The sequence below is a fragment of the Bos javanicus genome, chromosome 5 (assembly GCF_032452875.1).
Source record: "Bos javanicus breed banteng chromosome 5, ARS-OSU_banteng_1.0, whole genome shotgun sequence".
Lineage (NCBI taxonomy): Eukaryota > Metazoa > Chordata > Mammalia > Artiodactyla > Bovidae > Bos > Bos javanicus.
In genome coordinates this window covers 845,287-859,816 of record NC_083872.1, presented here as the reverse complement: position 1 = coordinate 859,816, position 14,530 = coordinate 845,287, and the positions used below count along the sequence as shown (strand labels likewise).

Sequence of the window (14,530 nt, the reverse complement as noted above, 5' to 3'; positions counted from 1 at the left end):
TGGATTGTGTTGCCCTTTTCTGAGATGGGGTGCTTGAAAGAGGAGCCGGTCTGGATGTGGGAAGGTAGAGTCAAGAACTCTCTTCTAAGCAAGTTCATTTGAGATGCCTGTGAAACCATTTAAGTCTTCATCTAGAGTTCCAGGCAGAGGTCAGGGCTGAAAATACCAATTTGGGGAGCCATTGGGCTGTAGGGAGAATCGCCTAGTGCTGTTTTTTAAATTGTTACTGAGTTTGTCTTCCTCTGCTACCCTGGTGGCTCAGGTGGTAAAGAATCTGCCTTCAATGCAGGAGACCTGGGTTCGATCCCTGGCTCTGGAAGATCCCCTGAAGGAGGAAATGGCAACCACTCCAATATTCTTGCCTGGAGAATTCCATGGACAGAGGAGCCTGGCAGGCTACAGTCCATAGGGTCACAAAGAGCTGGATACGATTGAGCAACTAATTCTTACCTTCCTTTTTGTCTTCTTCTGTGCACATTCTCTTCTCCTAAGACCATGCAGACTTCTTTTCTTGATCCACTGGCTTTTTCTTTGTATGTATGATGACCTAGGCTGACCAAAGTCCTTATTGACCCTGATCATTTTACCATGTTGGAAATATGGGAGTAGGACCACGTTACCATCTATTCCCATCACCTTCCACTATCCCCAGTTATACAAACATACACACACACACACTTCTGGATCTTACAGCATATATATGTAAATACAGGTTAAGGAAAGCTCGTTGAATTGAGCAGTTGGGGAGGCTTCCAGAATATCAATATCAAAAGATAATATCAATTTTTAATGACCTTTACTGGTGGCTCAGAGGTAAAGAATCTGCCTGCAACGTGGGAGACTCAGGTTCGACCCCTGGGTAGGGAAGATCCCCTGGAGAAGGAAATGGCAACCCACTCTAGTATTCTTGCCTGAAGAACATGGACAGAAAAGCCTGATAGGCTACAGTCTATGAGGTAACAGAGTCAGACATGACTGAGCAACTAACAGACCCACACCATTTCTCTGATGAAAAAACTGAACTGCAGGTGGATCTAGGTTTTCATGTACAGCTTATCAGGGTAGAGGCAGAGACTAAGCCCCATTCTGTATCTCATTTGCTGGAGAGCAGAGCTACAGAGACATGGTAACACACCTAGGGGTCTCTTCATCCCCAGCCTGAACCTGATACCTGCAAATACTCTGCCTGTTGCTGTCATTGGGACCAGAGGAAACGGGAATGAATCACGACTCCAGAGCCCAGCACTGAGCTCTAGCTCTGACACTGAGATCCAAAAGAAAGAAAATGATTATTGAGGATTCTTATGTGGCAAAACTTGATTTTCCACTTTTCTAAGCAAGAGTTTTGAATCATATTGTGACTTTCATCCTTTCACTGCAAGAGGGGATAATTGACCTCACTTGTGGGGTGGATTTGTTACCCTGACATCCAGGAATGAAAGGCCACTTAGACACGGAAAGGATACTGATAATAGCTTCTTTGTTCCCCTTGTTTATAGCTCTTGGTTTCTTCTTCTTTTTCTTTGTCTCTGGAAAATGCTTCTCATTTTCTAAATCCTTGTGCTTTGAAGACCAATTTTGCCAGAGAAATGTCAAAGGAGAAACGGGGTTAAATATGGAATTGATTCTGCTCACTTTAAGCTGCAGTAGCCTGACTGTCACCCCAGACCTCGTCATCCTGGTGAGAGCAGAGGCTTGGCATTCTGGGATCACCACTTCCTTTGCCAACAGCAAAGGGCAAAGGGTTCTTTCTTAATTGATGTTTGCCTGTCTGGATACTGAAGAGCATTCTGATGGTAGAAAGGAAAGGCAGCACCTGGCTGGCAGCATGATGCTTTGGTCAAAATCTATCTTCACTGCGGAAATTCTCATGGTGTTTTAATCTCATCCCTTTGGGTGGTTGTCCATTTATACCATTTATAAAACTGTGTAATCATTCATTTTTATCAGTTGGGACAGCTTGATGGTTGTCTTTACTTTCTTTACTTTCTCATACTTTAAGATTATCCTGGCTCATATATTTACTGCCTCATCCCTAATCTCCATCATTTATTCAAAGAACTTCTGTCCTTTTATTTTTTTTAACATTGAATTATTTTTGACTATGCTGGGTCTTTGTTGCTAGATGTCTAGTTGTAGTGAGCAGAGGCTGCCCTCTAGTTGCCATGCCATGGCTTCTCATTGCAGCAGTTTCTCTGGTTGCAGAACTTGGGCTCTGGAGCATGCAAGTACTTCAGTAGTTGTACAGGGGCTTAGATGCCTCTGGGCATGTGGAATCTTCTAGAACCAGGGACTGAACCCGTGTTTCCTGCATTGGTAGGCAGATCCTTTACCACCGGACCACCAGGGACATTCCCTGTTCCCTTTCATTAGAGAATATTATGTAAAACATACATGTAGGAGCTAAAGATGCTCAGCTGATAATACTTGGAAATATATACATGTATTCCAGCTTACCTTTGAACATATTCAGTTAAAGGTAATTTGTGATGATGTCTCCATGGATCTTGGAACGTTTCCTTTTGTTTCTCTGTAACTTCCCATTCCAATGGTAAAACACCTGGCTTCCACCACTTGTCATGTATAGAATTCAGTGCTTGTCCCATGTGGTTACTGAAAAAAACTGTCAGACTGTCTTCCAAAGGGGGCTGTGCATGCGTCCCACCAGTATCCTGAGTATGTTTCTGTAGAATAGTTTACTATCAGTATACCCTCTGTGGCCAGGTGTCTATTTCAATCTTTACCAATTATGAATGGGCTTGTTTGCTCTAGTGTTCTTGGACAATTTGAGTACAGATTCTTTGTCAGATATGCATTTTTAAGGCAAACAATTGTATTTATTTTTGGCTGTGTTGGATCTTTGTGTGTGGGCTTTTCCCTAGTTCGGGTAAGCGTGGGCCATAACTAGTGGTGTGTGGGCTTCTCACTGCAGTGGCTCCTCTTGTTGTGGGGCACAGGCTCACGGGCTTCAGTGGTTGCAGTATGTGAGCTCGGCATTGTGTCTTCCAGGATCAAGAGCATAGGCTCGACAGTTGTGGCACATGGGCTCCATAGCATGTGGGATCTTCCCATAGCAGGGATCACACCTGCATGTCCAGCACTGGCAGGCAGATTATTTACCACGGAGCCACCAGGGAAGCCCTCAGGCATATTTTTTATTCTAGTTGTCCACACATGTACCTGGTGAGAGAGGCCAGGGTCAAGAGGCCTGGCCGCTGGGAGTCCTCAGCCACAGTTCTGGCTGTGCCATCCAAAGCTCTGGGGCCTTTGGTGAACCCCTCAGCTTCCCTGGAACTGTTTCCTCCCTTCAGAAATGCCATGCTGTTGGACTGTAGCCCAAACATCCCACTGAGACTGATGCTACCATTATCTCCATTTTATGGATGGAGAAACTGAGATACAGAAAGGTTAAGTGATTTGCTCCAGGACACACAGCTCAGAACTGATGAAACTGTGACACAGGCCCACACATTCTGGCTCCTGTGTAGCTACTGCCTCTCACACTAGTCCCTGAAGCATCCGGTTGTCACCAACAGCAGTATTAGCTCTCATAACCACTGGAAAATCTGTGGTCATTTACATATGTGGATATTTAAAGTGATGGCCGATGTGGAGCCCAAATAAAAAAAAAATTTGTTTCCCATAAGGTAGTTTTCTGTCTTTCCCCATTTGAGTAGTTTATAAATTTGTGTGTTTATTTGAGAAAATCTGATTTAAAGCATTGATGATGTTGTGTTTGAGTGCAGAGGGAGTGGAGAGGTCAGTAACCTGCAGAGGGCAGACAGGAAATATTTTCCCTTTGTGGACTGTAAGGTGTCTGTTGTAACAACTCATCTATGCTGTATGGCAGGAAAGCAGCTGTTAACAATAAGCAGACAAAAGAGACAAAAACCAATGATGGCGGATTTACTAGGTTATTAGTAGTTAAAACAGTTGTTTTTTCTTTCCTTTTTTTTTAGTTGCAAGAAGCACAGGATCAACTTAAAGAGGCTGTGCGATGTGCTGAGAAAACATAGGATCACGTCCAAAAGTACGATTTACAGATAAACAGTATAATATGAGAGTAGATCAATAGTAATAATAAACACATTATCGTGAAGCTGTGTAACATTTCAGCTTTGAGCTGTTTTGAGATGCATGATTTTCCCCCATTATTTCCATATCTTGCACATTATCCACAAGTGAAAAGTGAAAGTTTTAATTGCTCAGTCATGTCTGACTCTTCATAACCCCATGGATTCTAGTCGTCCAGGCTCCTTTGTCCATGGAATTCTCCAGGCAAGAATCCTGGAGTGGGTTGCCATTCCCTTCTCCAGGGGATCTTCCTGACTCAGGGATCAAACCTGGGTCTCCTGCATTGCCAGCAGATCCTTTACCATCTGAGCCACCAGGGAAGGTGATTAGTCACAAATAGAAAAACAGTACAGTGGCCAAATCATCTACTTTTCAAAATTCTAAGAACCTATGTAATTGAACCTGCAGACGTTTGTTCAAAAACAGTGTGATATTTTAAAAATCTATGTGTGAAAGAATGCCGTGACAGTCCAGGGGTTAAACTATGCCTTCCAAGGCAGAGGGTGTGGGTTTGATCTCTGGTTGGGGAGCTAGGACCCCATGTGCCTCACAGCCAAAAAAACAAAACATATGACAAAAGCAATATTGCAGTCAATTCAATAAAGACTTTAAAAATGGTCTACATCTAAAAAAAAATCTTACAAAAAAAACCTATGTGTGAGAATAATTATTTTAAAATCTGCATTTTAGACTTGAAATTGAAAATGCCGAGTTACAAACTACAGTCAAAAAGCAAGCAGCCAGAATTGAACAGCTTCAGAAAAACCTGTTAAGTACAAGATTGGTAAGTCAACCTCTTAATTTCTGTCATACTGAGAAAGGATTTTAATTTTTTTTTGCTAGTAACATATAAGAATATTTTGGACAATGTGAAAAGTCTCATTGATTAGCTTATTGTATTTTTATTGATACTGCTTGCTACTAGTACTGTGATTCCTCTATAGAAGAAGTCGACTGAATTCATAAAATTAATGATTTTTATAGTGAGATTTTACTTTAAAAATTGTGACAGTCCAAAAGCAATATTTTATATAGACCACATTTTGTTTGTTCATTCATCTGTCAATGAAATTCCACCTTCTGATTATTGTTAATAATGCTGCTTTGAACATTGAGTCCAGAAATTTGAGTAATGATTTGATTGAGAATTTTGAGTTTCTTTTGTCATCCAGATCTTTCTGTGAGATTTTTGAGAATGAATCATTTTAAATATTATAGTTTGTTCTCTTCATTAAGAATGAATACTATGTCTGTATAGAACCATTTGTCTGAACGAATGTATTTTTCATTTGTTGGATTTTTTTTTTTAAGAGATGGGGGTTGCATGGGAATTTTTCAAAGATTATTTTAGTAAAGTGTGACTTAACAAAACCTGGAATATCTTGAACCATTGATGAAAATTATTTTAGAGCATCTCTAGAAAGTAAAATGTAAATAGGTAGTCTTTAAAAAAACTTGAATTAACATTTAGTATTTTATGTGTAAAAGTGTCTATTTTTAACAAATAAATGTTGGCAATTTTTTTTTAATGTTGGCAATTTAAATTCCAGAAAAATGGTGAAATGAAAAATCATTTTAAGTTGTTTTAAGAAAAATTATCAATTTTGAAATCTGTTATTGGCATCAATCAGGTTTAAAAACTGTGTTTACTATAGATTCATATTAACTTGTGAACTCATGAGAAATAATATTTTTAAGAAAGAATAAGTCTCTCTAGGTGTTTAAAAATAATTTTCTTAAATTGTTTTTTTCTAAGTCTGAGGATGAAAAGGAACAATTAAAGAAATACATTGAATTAAAACAATCTCTGGAAAATAGCTTGGACCAAGAAAAGAAGAAAAACAGTGAGTTAGAAAAAGAGACTACTGGGTAAGATTTTAATATTTCTGATAATCTCAACTATGAATAAAAGTATAATTTTATTTTATTTAAAACCTTAGACACAAATTCATTTTTATGTGTATTTTCATAATTAAACACATTATCCTATTTCAAAGTTTACTGTGGAAAGTTAGCACAATCTGAAATGTTTTTGAGTGCAACAGTGTTATACTTATCTGTAATGATTTCTAAAACCGTGTAATGATTTCTAAAACAACCGTGCCTCTGCATATAGTAACGTCACTCTCTTCCTCATCATCTATGCTGAATTTTTACTTCTGCAAAGTATCTTTGTTCTTTTTGGTAATCCTGCCTTCTTTTAATTGTGTTCCTTCCCTTCATCATTCAAGGAATTTATTATCTAAAAACCTACCTGTATTATTGTTGAACAACATTAAAAAGTATCTTGATTTGGCTTATATTTTCTTTTTGCCCCCAAATTTTAGTTATAAAATGTACATACAAAAATCTATGTGTAACTTAAAGAATAATAAAATTAATGACCATGTTTTGATCAGTAAGATAAAAAACTGCTTCTGTTTTTTTGCTGAGTATGGTTAACCCTCATCATCTGTAGATTCAGCCAACCCAAGATCAAAAGTATTCAGGGAAAAAAAATTTGAGAGAGTCCCCAAAAGCAAAACTTGGATTGGTCTCAAGCTGGCAACTATCTCCATAGTGTTTACACTGTATTTATAACTATGTATGAAGCATTTATGTTGTTTTAGATAATGTAAGTGATCTAGGGATGACTGAAAGTATAGGGAAGATGTGCTTAGGGAGACTTGAGCATTCGTGGATTTTGTATCCACGGAGTGTTGGGGGATTTTTGAACCAGTCCTCTGTGGATGCCAAGGGATGATTATACAAAGGGTTCTTCTCTGATTCTCATTAATATTTTTCTCTTTTAATTTTCTCTACATTGCTTTGCATTTTGTTAACAATATGCTGGGCAAGATTTCTACATCTGTTAAAACAGTCTTGAAGAGACTGGTACACTCTCTCTCTCTTCTGATTTCCTTTCTTCTAAAACTCTCAGCCAGGGTTATTTCCCGCTTAACTCAGGCTCCAAAGATTTTTCTTGTTTTTTTCAATTTTGAGTGAGAATCTTGTTGGTTTTTTGTATCTACTTTCTTTTCTTTTTGTAGAGACTGTGGTCACTAGGAACAAATGTGTCTCGTGTCTTTTTTTTTTTTTTTTTTTTGCTGAATGATACAATGTCATATTTTTATTTATCTTTAATAATGGAAACCATGTATGTAGAAACAAATGTTTATGCATTTTTACATTTCTTTCAAATACTATATATCTTTTAATTATGTTTTAATACATAATTCCTTAAAGACAATTAATGTTATCTCATTTTCACATATCTTTAAAAAGATAATTGACTATTGAGGGTAAAATTAATATCAATGTGCTGTAGTGTTTATAACAGATGCAAAAGTAAAGTAACAAAGGAGCACAAAGGTCAACTTGGGGTAAATGATAAGTGTGGTAACTTTCTTAGAATGTTGATAAGTATATAATATTTTAAAGTAGGTTTTTTTTTCATTTTCTTTTTTATTTATTTATTTTATTTTATTTTTTTAACTTTACAATATTGTATTGGTTTTGCCATATATCAAAATGAATCCACCACAGGTATACATGTGTTCCCCATCCTGAACCCTCCTTCCTCCTCCCTCCCTGTACCATCCCTCTGGGTCGTCCCAGTGCACCAGCCCCAAGCATCCAGTATCATGCATTGAACCTGGACTGGCGACTCGTTTCGTATATGATATTATACATGTTTAAATGGCATTCTCCCAAATCATCCCACCCTCTCCCTTGTGTCTTTTCAAAAAACATTCATATATTATATTTCTTCATCTTCAGCTTGAATACTGATCTCTGGTTTATAATTAATATTTAATAATAAATTAATATTTCACACTAGCATACTAAAAATTGACATTAACTTATTTATAAGAACTCATATATTACATATATCACACACAGTATATTTAAATGTGATAAAATTTTTCTTCATAATATTTATCTAAGATTAGAATTTAGTTAATATGCTTTCAAGGAGTACTAAATTCAAACAATGAGAAAGGATTATAATTTATAGATTTGTTTGTTTTATCTGATAGAACATATATCTGTTTAATTATTAAATATCTGCTGTTAAAGAACTTACTCATTCTATACATTTCTACAGATTTAAGAAACTCTTAAAAATGACAAGAAGGAAGTTAAATGAATATGAAAATGGAGTTTAGTTTCCATGGAGATTTAAAAACCAGTCAAACTGAAATGGATATTCAAATTAATAGGCTAAAACATAAGATAATTTTTAATCAGTTTTAGAACCCCAAAATCACTTAATTTGGGGAAATATAAATCATTCCATGCTTTGAGCAGTGAAACACAGATTTGTCTATTAATTTTTTAGGTTAGACACCAGTAAAAAAGACAGCTTTTCCCTATATCATTTTGAGATAAAATGGGCACACTCTTGACTCTCTCTGTCTTGAACCCTGGCTGGTGATCTGAAGCTGAGCAGCACAGCATTAATGACCCCAAAGCATCCATTGTTTTTGGTGACAGGTTTGTTGAAATCTAATGAACATACCATGCAGTTCATTCATTTAAACTGTACAGTTCAGTAACTTTATTGTGTGTAAAGAGTTATACAAGCATTACCACGTTAGAACATTTTCATCACCCTCCAAAGAAGGGTGCCAGTTTTCCCTTCATGATCTTCCCAGCCTGCGGGAACCATGACTCCACTCCCTGACTGTGTAGATGTCCCTTTTCTGGACATTTCATGTCAGTGAAATCATACAATATGGGATCCTTTGTGACTGCCTTCTTTCATTTAGTGTAATATTTTCAAGGTACATCTAACATGTATCAGTATTTCCTTGCTTTTATTGCTCAATAATATCCTATTGTATGGACGTACCACATTTTATTTATCCGTTCATCATCTGATGGACCTTTGCGGTTGTTTCTACTTTTTGGCTAATGTCAGTAATGTTGCTGTGAACATTTATGTCTAAGTTTTGGTGTGAACATATTTTTTCATTTCTTTTGGGAATACAGTTATGAATAGAACTGCTATATTACATAGCAACTCTGTTTAACCTTTTGAGGACTTGCCATACTGTTTTTCAGCATGGCTGCATCATTTTATATTTTTATCCAGAGTATGTAAAATGTTCCCATTTCTATACATTCCTGTCAACACTAGTCATTGCCTGTCTCTGTGAGTATAGCCATCCTAGCAAGTAGAAAGTGGCATCTCGTGGTCTTTTATTTCTCTCTCTGAGGAGAGGACAATGAAGATTGAGTTCTAGATTAGTAACTACTCAAAGCTACCCATCTTTTTAGAATTTTAGTAAATTGAGATGAGGTCAAATGTCTGATTTTGGTAATTAAACTATTTCTAGTTATTTCTTATAGTTCAAATCATATGTCTCATTGCTTACTAGTCTTCATTGCATTCAAACTTGAGCAGAAATTCTAAGGAGTCACACCTGCCTATTTGTAAGAAATTGTCATTGAAGGGAACCCTGAACAAACTTCTTCATGAATAGTTCTTAAGTCTTCCTTCTAGTTATATGCTTCTCATCAACATTTTCATTAAAAATCTCACCTTTTATTATATTCCAGTTTATAGGAGACCAGTTTCTACATGAATTTAAGTTATGTTTGTTTATTTTCTCTTTTTCAAAAATCCATTTTTCTGTTTTTTCCTAATCAGCTTTAAGTTTAGTGGCTTCAATAAACAACATTGGTTTTGTTCAAAATCTACACTTAGGAAAAGGTGGCCAGGACGGATGGCTTCTCGTCCCCTCGGCTTCAGGTGGGGTAGCTCGAGGGCCGGGGGCTGGAATCGGGTGAAGGTGTGTTCATTCCCATGTGTGATAGTTGGTATCTGTGGTCAGCTGGACTTTGGTGAAGGCAGACAAGTGAAACACCTACTCTGAACACCTAGGCTCTCTTTGCAGCCTGGGCTTCCTCGCAACATGGAGCCTGGTTCCCAGGTTGAGAGCCAGGCAGAAGCTCTGCTGCCTTGTCTAACCTCGCTTTGCAGTTCACACAGCATCACTTTGATCATCTTCTGTTCAATAGAAGCAAGTCACTTATACTTGGCCTATATTCTAACTCTCTTACAGAATAAAGTTTTTTAAAACTAATGGGTACATTTAAAAACTAGCACAGTTACTCACTGGCCACAATTTATATTCCTTCCAATGAAAAGTACCCTTTTCCCTACCCATTCCTTCACAAGTCTCAGTTGTTAACATTGTCAGGCCCAGGCTCAAGAAGAGGTCTGACCATCTTCATCGGGTACAGATGGCACATGGGGATGAGGTTTCTGGGTGTGATTTCTAGAGTGTGACCCTGTGAGCACAACCCTCTCAGTACTAAGACTTGAGAACTAAAGGGACAAGTTATCTGCCACCCCCACCATTCTGCTGAATGACTAGACTCTCCTGTTCAGAAATGGGAAGTGGGAGGCACCGTAGTCCATAGCAGCTCTGAGGTCCAGTTTGGTGCTGCAAGCTCTTTGATGAGGACTTGGTCCTGCCCATAGGAGTGCTTCTCCTTTGCTCTACCCTCTGGGCTCTGTGTGCTGTCCTTTTCCTAAGAAATGACCTCTGTCTGTAGCTGAGTCATGTTTCTTAAGCCAGCTTCCTCTTTATTGAACTTCTAAGAAAATCCCAAAGGCCTATTCTCATTTGTATGTCTTGGTCTCTGTTAGGCCAAGCACTGTTTTTTTTGCTGCCAAGGTTCTCTTTAAAGCTTTTAGTGTCCTGTGAACTGGATTGGGGTTCACGTCATTGGAGAAGCTACCCTCATAAATCTTTTTTGAGAGAAGCTCTGCAGCTTGGGCTTCTCGTGAAGCTTTGTAGGATGATGCCTTTAAACTTCTTATGCCCTTAAGATCTTTAAAGGAATTTGAGGCACCACCTTAAGTCTTCCCATGGTCCTAATGAAGGGTTTTACAGTCTACAGGCTTAACCTTTAGACCATGTTTTCCTGGCAGCACCCTAGATTTGATCTTAGCCCAGAAGCTGTTTCTCTCTTTTAGCATCATGGGACCATTGGACATGTGGAAATGCTGTAAAGGAGATAACAGATATTGAACCCAAATATAATTGAGCCTGGTTCCTTTATATTTAATAGTCCTTCCCCTTTTATTTTTTTGATAGCTTATCCCTCTCATTGATGTTACTTTCAGCTGGTTCGTAGAAAGAGTCTCCTTTCCCCTGTGTTTCAGTGTTGTTTTCTTCTCTTGCCTAGAAGCTGTCCCCAGCAGCCTCTTTAAGGGCCATCAGGATTCAGTTTACAATGTCATGAAGCCCTTTGGGTTTTCATTTCTTTCTCTGCATCCATTCAGATCCCACTTACCTCCAGGTTGAAAGGCATTCTCACATCTTTTAGTTCTTTTTTAATGGCATTTTTAGTATCAGTATCTGTGCCAGGTATTTATTGCCAGCAAATTGTATAATAAACCACGTCAAAGCCTAGTGGCTCAAAACAGCATTTACTTTGTTCACAAATCTGTGTTGGGGCAAGGCTCATTGAGTGAGGCCAGCACATTTCTTTTCCATTCGGCATCAGCTGGTATGTCATGAAGGTGGGGACCAGAGTCATCTGAAGATTAGTTCATGCACGTGTCTGGCAGTTGGAGCTGGCTTTTGGATGGGACATTAGTTGGGGGCAGTCAGTGAGGGCACTGACAAGGTGCTCAGTATGTGGTCTGGGGTTCTTCGCAGCGTAGTGACTGATGCTAAGGGTGGGCTTTCCCACAGAGCAAAAGTCAGTTTCCCCAGACTCTGTCAAGTAGAAATCAGTTACTGAGGCCAGAACATATTTAAGGGGAGGGAATTTCAGAGAAAAGTGTCAAAGAATTTGTAGACAGTTTCAATACCCCCACCTCCACTCACCTCGACTTACCGAGTAATCATTCTATCTAAAGGAAAGTTCTTTGCAACTCAGTGTCACTGAAATTCCCGCAAATTTTATTTGTTGTTTTGTTTGGTATGTTCTGTTCTGTGAAAAGTAACAAATGGTTACAAGAGTGAGGCATTTTTGGTTGTTGTTGTTCAGAAAAATGTATGGATCATCTCACTAAGCTATTAGGAGATGGGATTTCTTTAACCTTTTGAATTATTTTTGTTTGGAATGCAGTTCAAATTAGAAAAAACTATTTATAGGGTTCAGTAAAAGACTTATGGGATTAGAATCCATATTCATAAGATTTATTAATGAGAGTCTTATTTTCACAATCTTCTTTTGGGAAGCGTTTATTAACTCAATCCTAGATAACTCAATACATTATCCCTCAAACTTCTTTAAAACATGCGGCATTAAGATGGGGGGTGAGGAGAAAGAGACATTCTACTAAGAGGTGACTTGTAGTCATTTTATGGAGAAAAAATAGAAATGAGTGTAAAATCAAGTGCAAATGTTGTGTGACAAAGATGATGACAGTGAAGAATATATTTTGTGACTCTTGGTGGTTTGAACTTCTCTCTTGATTCTCTGAGTAATCCCTGGTCCTACATTCTACAATACAGATACTATTGTATCTATTTGATCCTGGGTTTGAGTTAGGCTGTGCTCAGTCCACTTGCCTCATTACCAAACAGTATTGTTTTATTCTTGCAGATTGATGATCTTACAGCAGAGCTGGAAACTGCATCTTCTAAATGTCTGCACCTGGATGCAAAAAATCAAGTTCTTCAAGAGGAGTTATTATCTATGAAAGGAATGCAAAAGAAATGTGAAAAACTGGAGAAGAATAAAAAGAAGTTGGAGCAAGAAGTAGTGAACCTCAGAAGTCATATAGAAATGAATATGATAGAACACAGTCAAGTAGAGCAGTATAAACAGGAGATCGAAGAAAGGGCGAGACAGGATCTTGTAGAGAAATTAAAGGAAGTCAACCTATTTTTGCAGGTTAATTTGTTCATCTGTCATGTGCTTGAATTGACCTCATTGTAAATTACATTTTGGATCTATACAGCTTATGTGTTTCCTCTACTTCCCTTAGAACAGTTGGTTTGGTAGTTTTCTGGAAGGAAGGGGACACTTGTTTCTCCCTTTAAATATTTCTGTTTCCATCACAGTTATCACCAAATTGACCTATCAGAATGATTCTCACTAAAGAATCCTTTCATTTATAAGACCAATTGGTATAAAACAAGATTACTAGGAGGAAAAGAAAATATTGTGGTTTAGAACTGGTACTGGAGAAGGCAATGGCACCCCACTCCAGTACTCTTGCCTGGAAATTCCCATGGATGGAGGAGCCTAGTGGGCTGCAGTCCATGGGGTTGCTAAGAGTCAGACATGACTGAGCGACTTCGCTTTCACTTTTCACTTTCATGCATTGGATAAGGAAATGGAAACCCACTCCAGTGTTCTTGCCTGGAGAATCCCAGGGACGAGGGAGCCTGGTGGGCTGCTGTCTGTGGGGTTGCACAGAGTCGGACATGACTGAAGTGACTTAGCAGCAGCAGCAGCAGAACTGGTACCATCCTCTTGAATTATTTTTAAGTTGTCTTGTTCAATTTTTAAAATTTTAAGTTGATACTCTTGTTCTTTGAATTATCAGATTATATAAGCACCACTATAACAATAATTCCACTTTAATTTTATAATTCACATTTAATTCACTTCACATTGATGATAATTGTTCTAAACTTCTGCTCTTTTTTTTTTTTTTTTAACCTTTAAAATTGCTTTCTGAATCACTGACTCAAAACTAAAGGGAGCAAATATCATTTTCCAGGTTAATGATTATTTTTAAAATGTTATCTTCTTAAATTTGCCTTAGATACAAGCAGCTCTCAGGAGGACTTAGAGCAGTTACAAGAGAAGAATAATGCTTCCATAACAAGTCAGATGGAACTCAGAATTAAAAACCTGGAATCTGAACTCTCCAAGGTGAAAACTTTGCAAGAAGATTCTCATAAAGCAGAGTTGGAAAAATACAAGCAACTCTACCTAGTAGAACTAGAAGTTAGAAAGTCACTGGAAGGTAAACTAGACAAGTATGTCAAAACACAGAATCACAGAAAGTAAATTTAGTTCGTTAATTTGTCTCTAAAGCCCAATTTTTATAGAGCGCAGTTTATGAGATTAGTAGGAAGTGAAAGCTAACTAGATGGTCACTGTTAGAGGGCGGCCCTAAGACAAACTATTAATACTGTGTCCTTTTAAGTTTTACCACACAGAGTTGGAAACGACTGAGGTGACTTAGCAGCAGCAGCACACTGCATAAAGGCATGCTTGTGAAATTGGGGGCAATTAACACAGGGGAGAAAGAGGATAATTCACAGAGTGGCTAGAAATAGTATAGTGACCTGACTGAGGGTGGGGGTGTGGAGAATGGAAAGGGCAGATGGCACCTCCAGTGCCTAGTCCAGGTTTTCCCACTGTCTGAAAGCAGAGCATTCCTGCGAAGCCTTTCATAAGCCAAAACAGCATACAGCAAAGAAGCAGGTACCTGAGGGCACGTTCTGCTACTTGAAGCCTAAAATGAATATGCACAAGTGAAGTACAGGTG

At 38.1% G+C, this 14,530-nt stretch overlaps 1 protein-coding gene across 6 annotated transcripts in view; it reads left to right on the top strand.

Moving 5' to 3' along the window:
- The window catches only part of LOC133247108 (uncharacterized), a 114,460-nt gene that overhangs the window by 94,384 nt on the left and 5,546 nt on the right, over positions 1–14,530 (top strand). For 2 of the 6 annotated variants that reach the window (XR_009736253.1, XR_009736254.1), the window contains exons 5-8: positions 3,960–4,030; positions 4,765–4,858; positions 5,831–5,943; positions 12,628–13,908. Coding sequence is in view for 3 of the 6 variants with exons in the window: in XM_061415507.1 (XP_061271491.1) it covers positions 4,765–4,858; positions 5,831–5,943; positions 12,628–12,724 (304 nt within the window). In the remaining 3 variants the exon portion in view is untranslated. The other 4 variants (XM_061415507.1, XM_061415506.1, XR_009736252.1 and 1 more) reach the window with 3 other exon arrangements.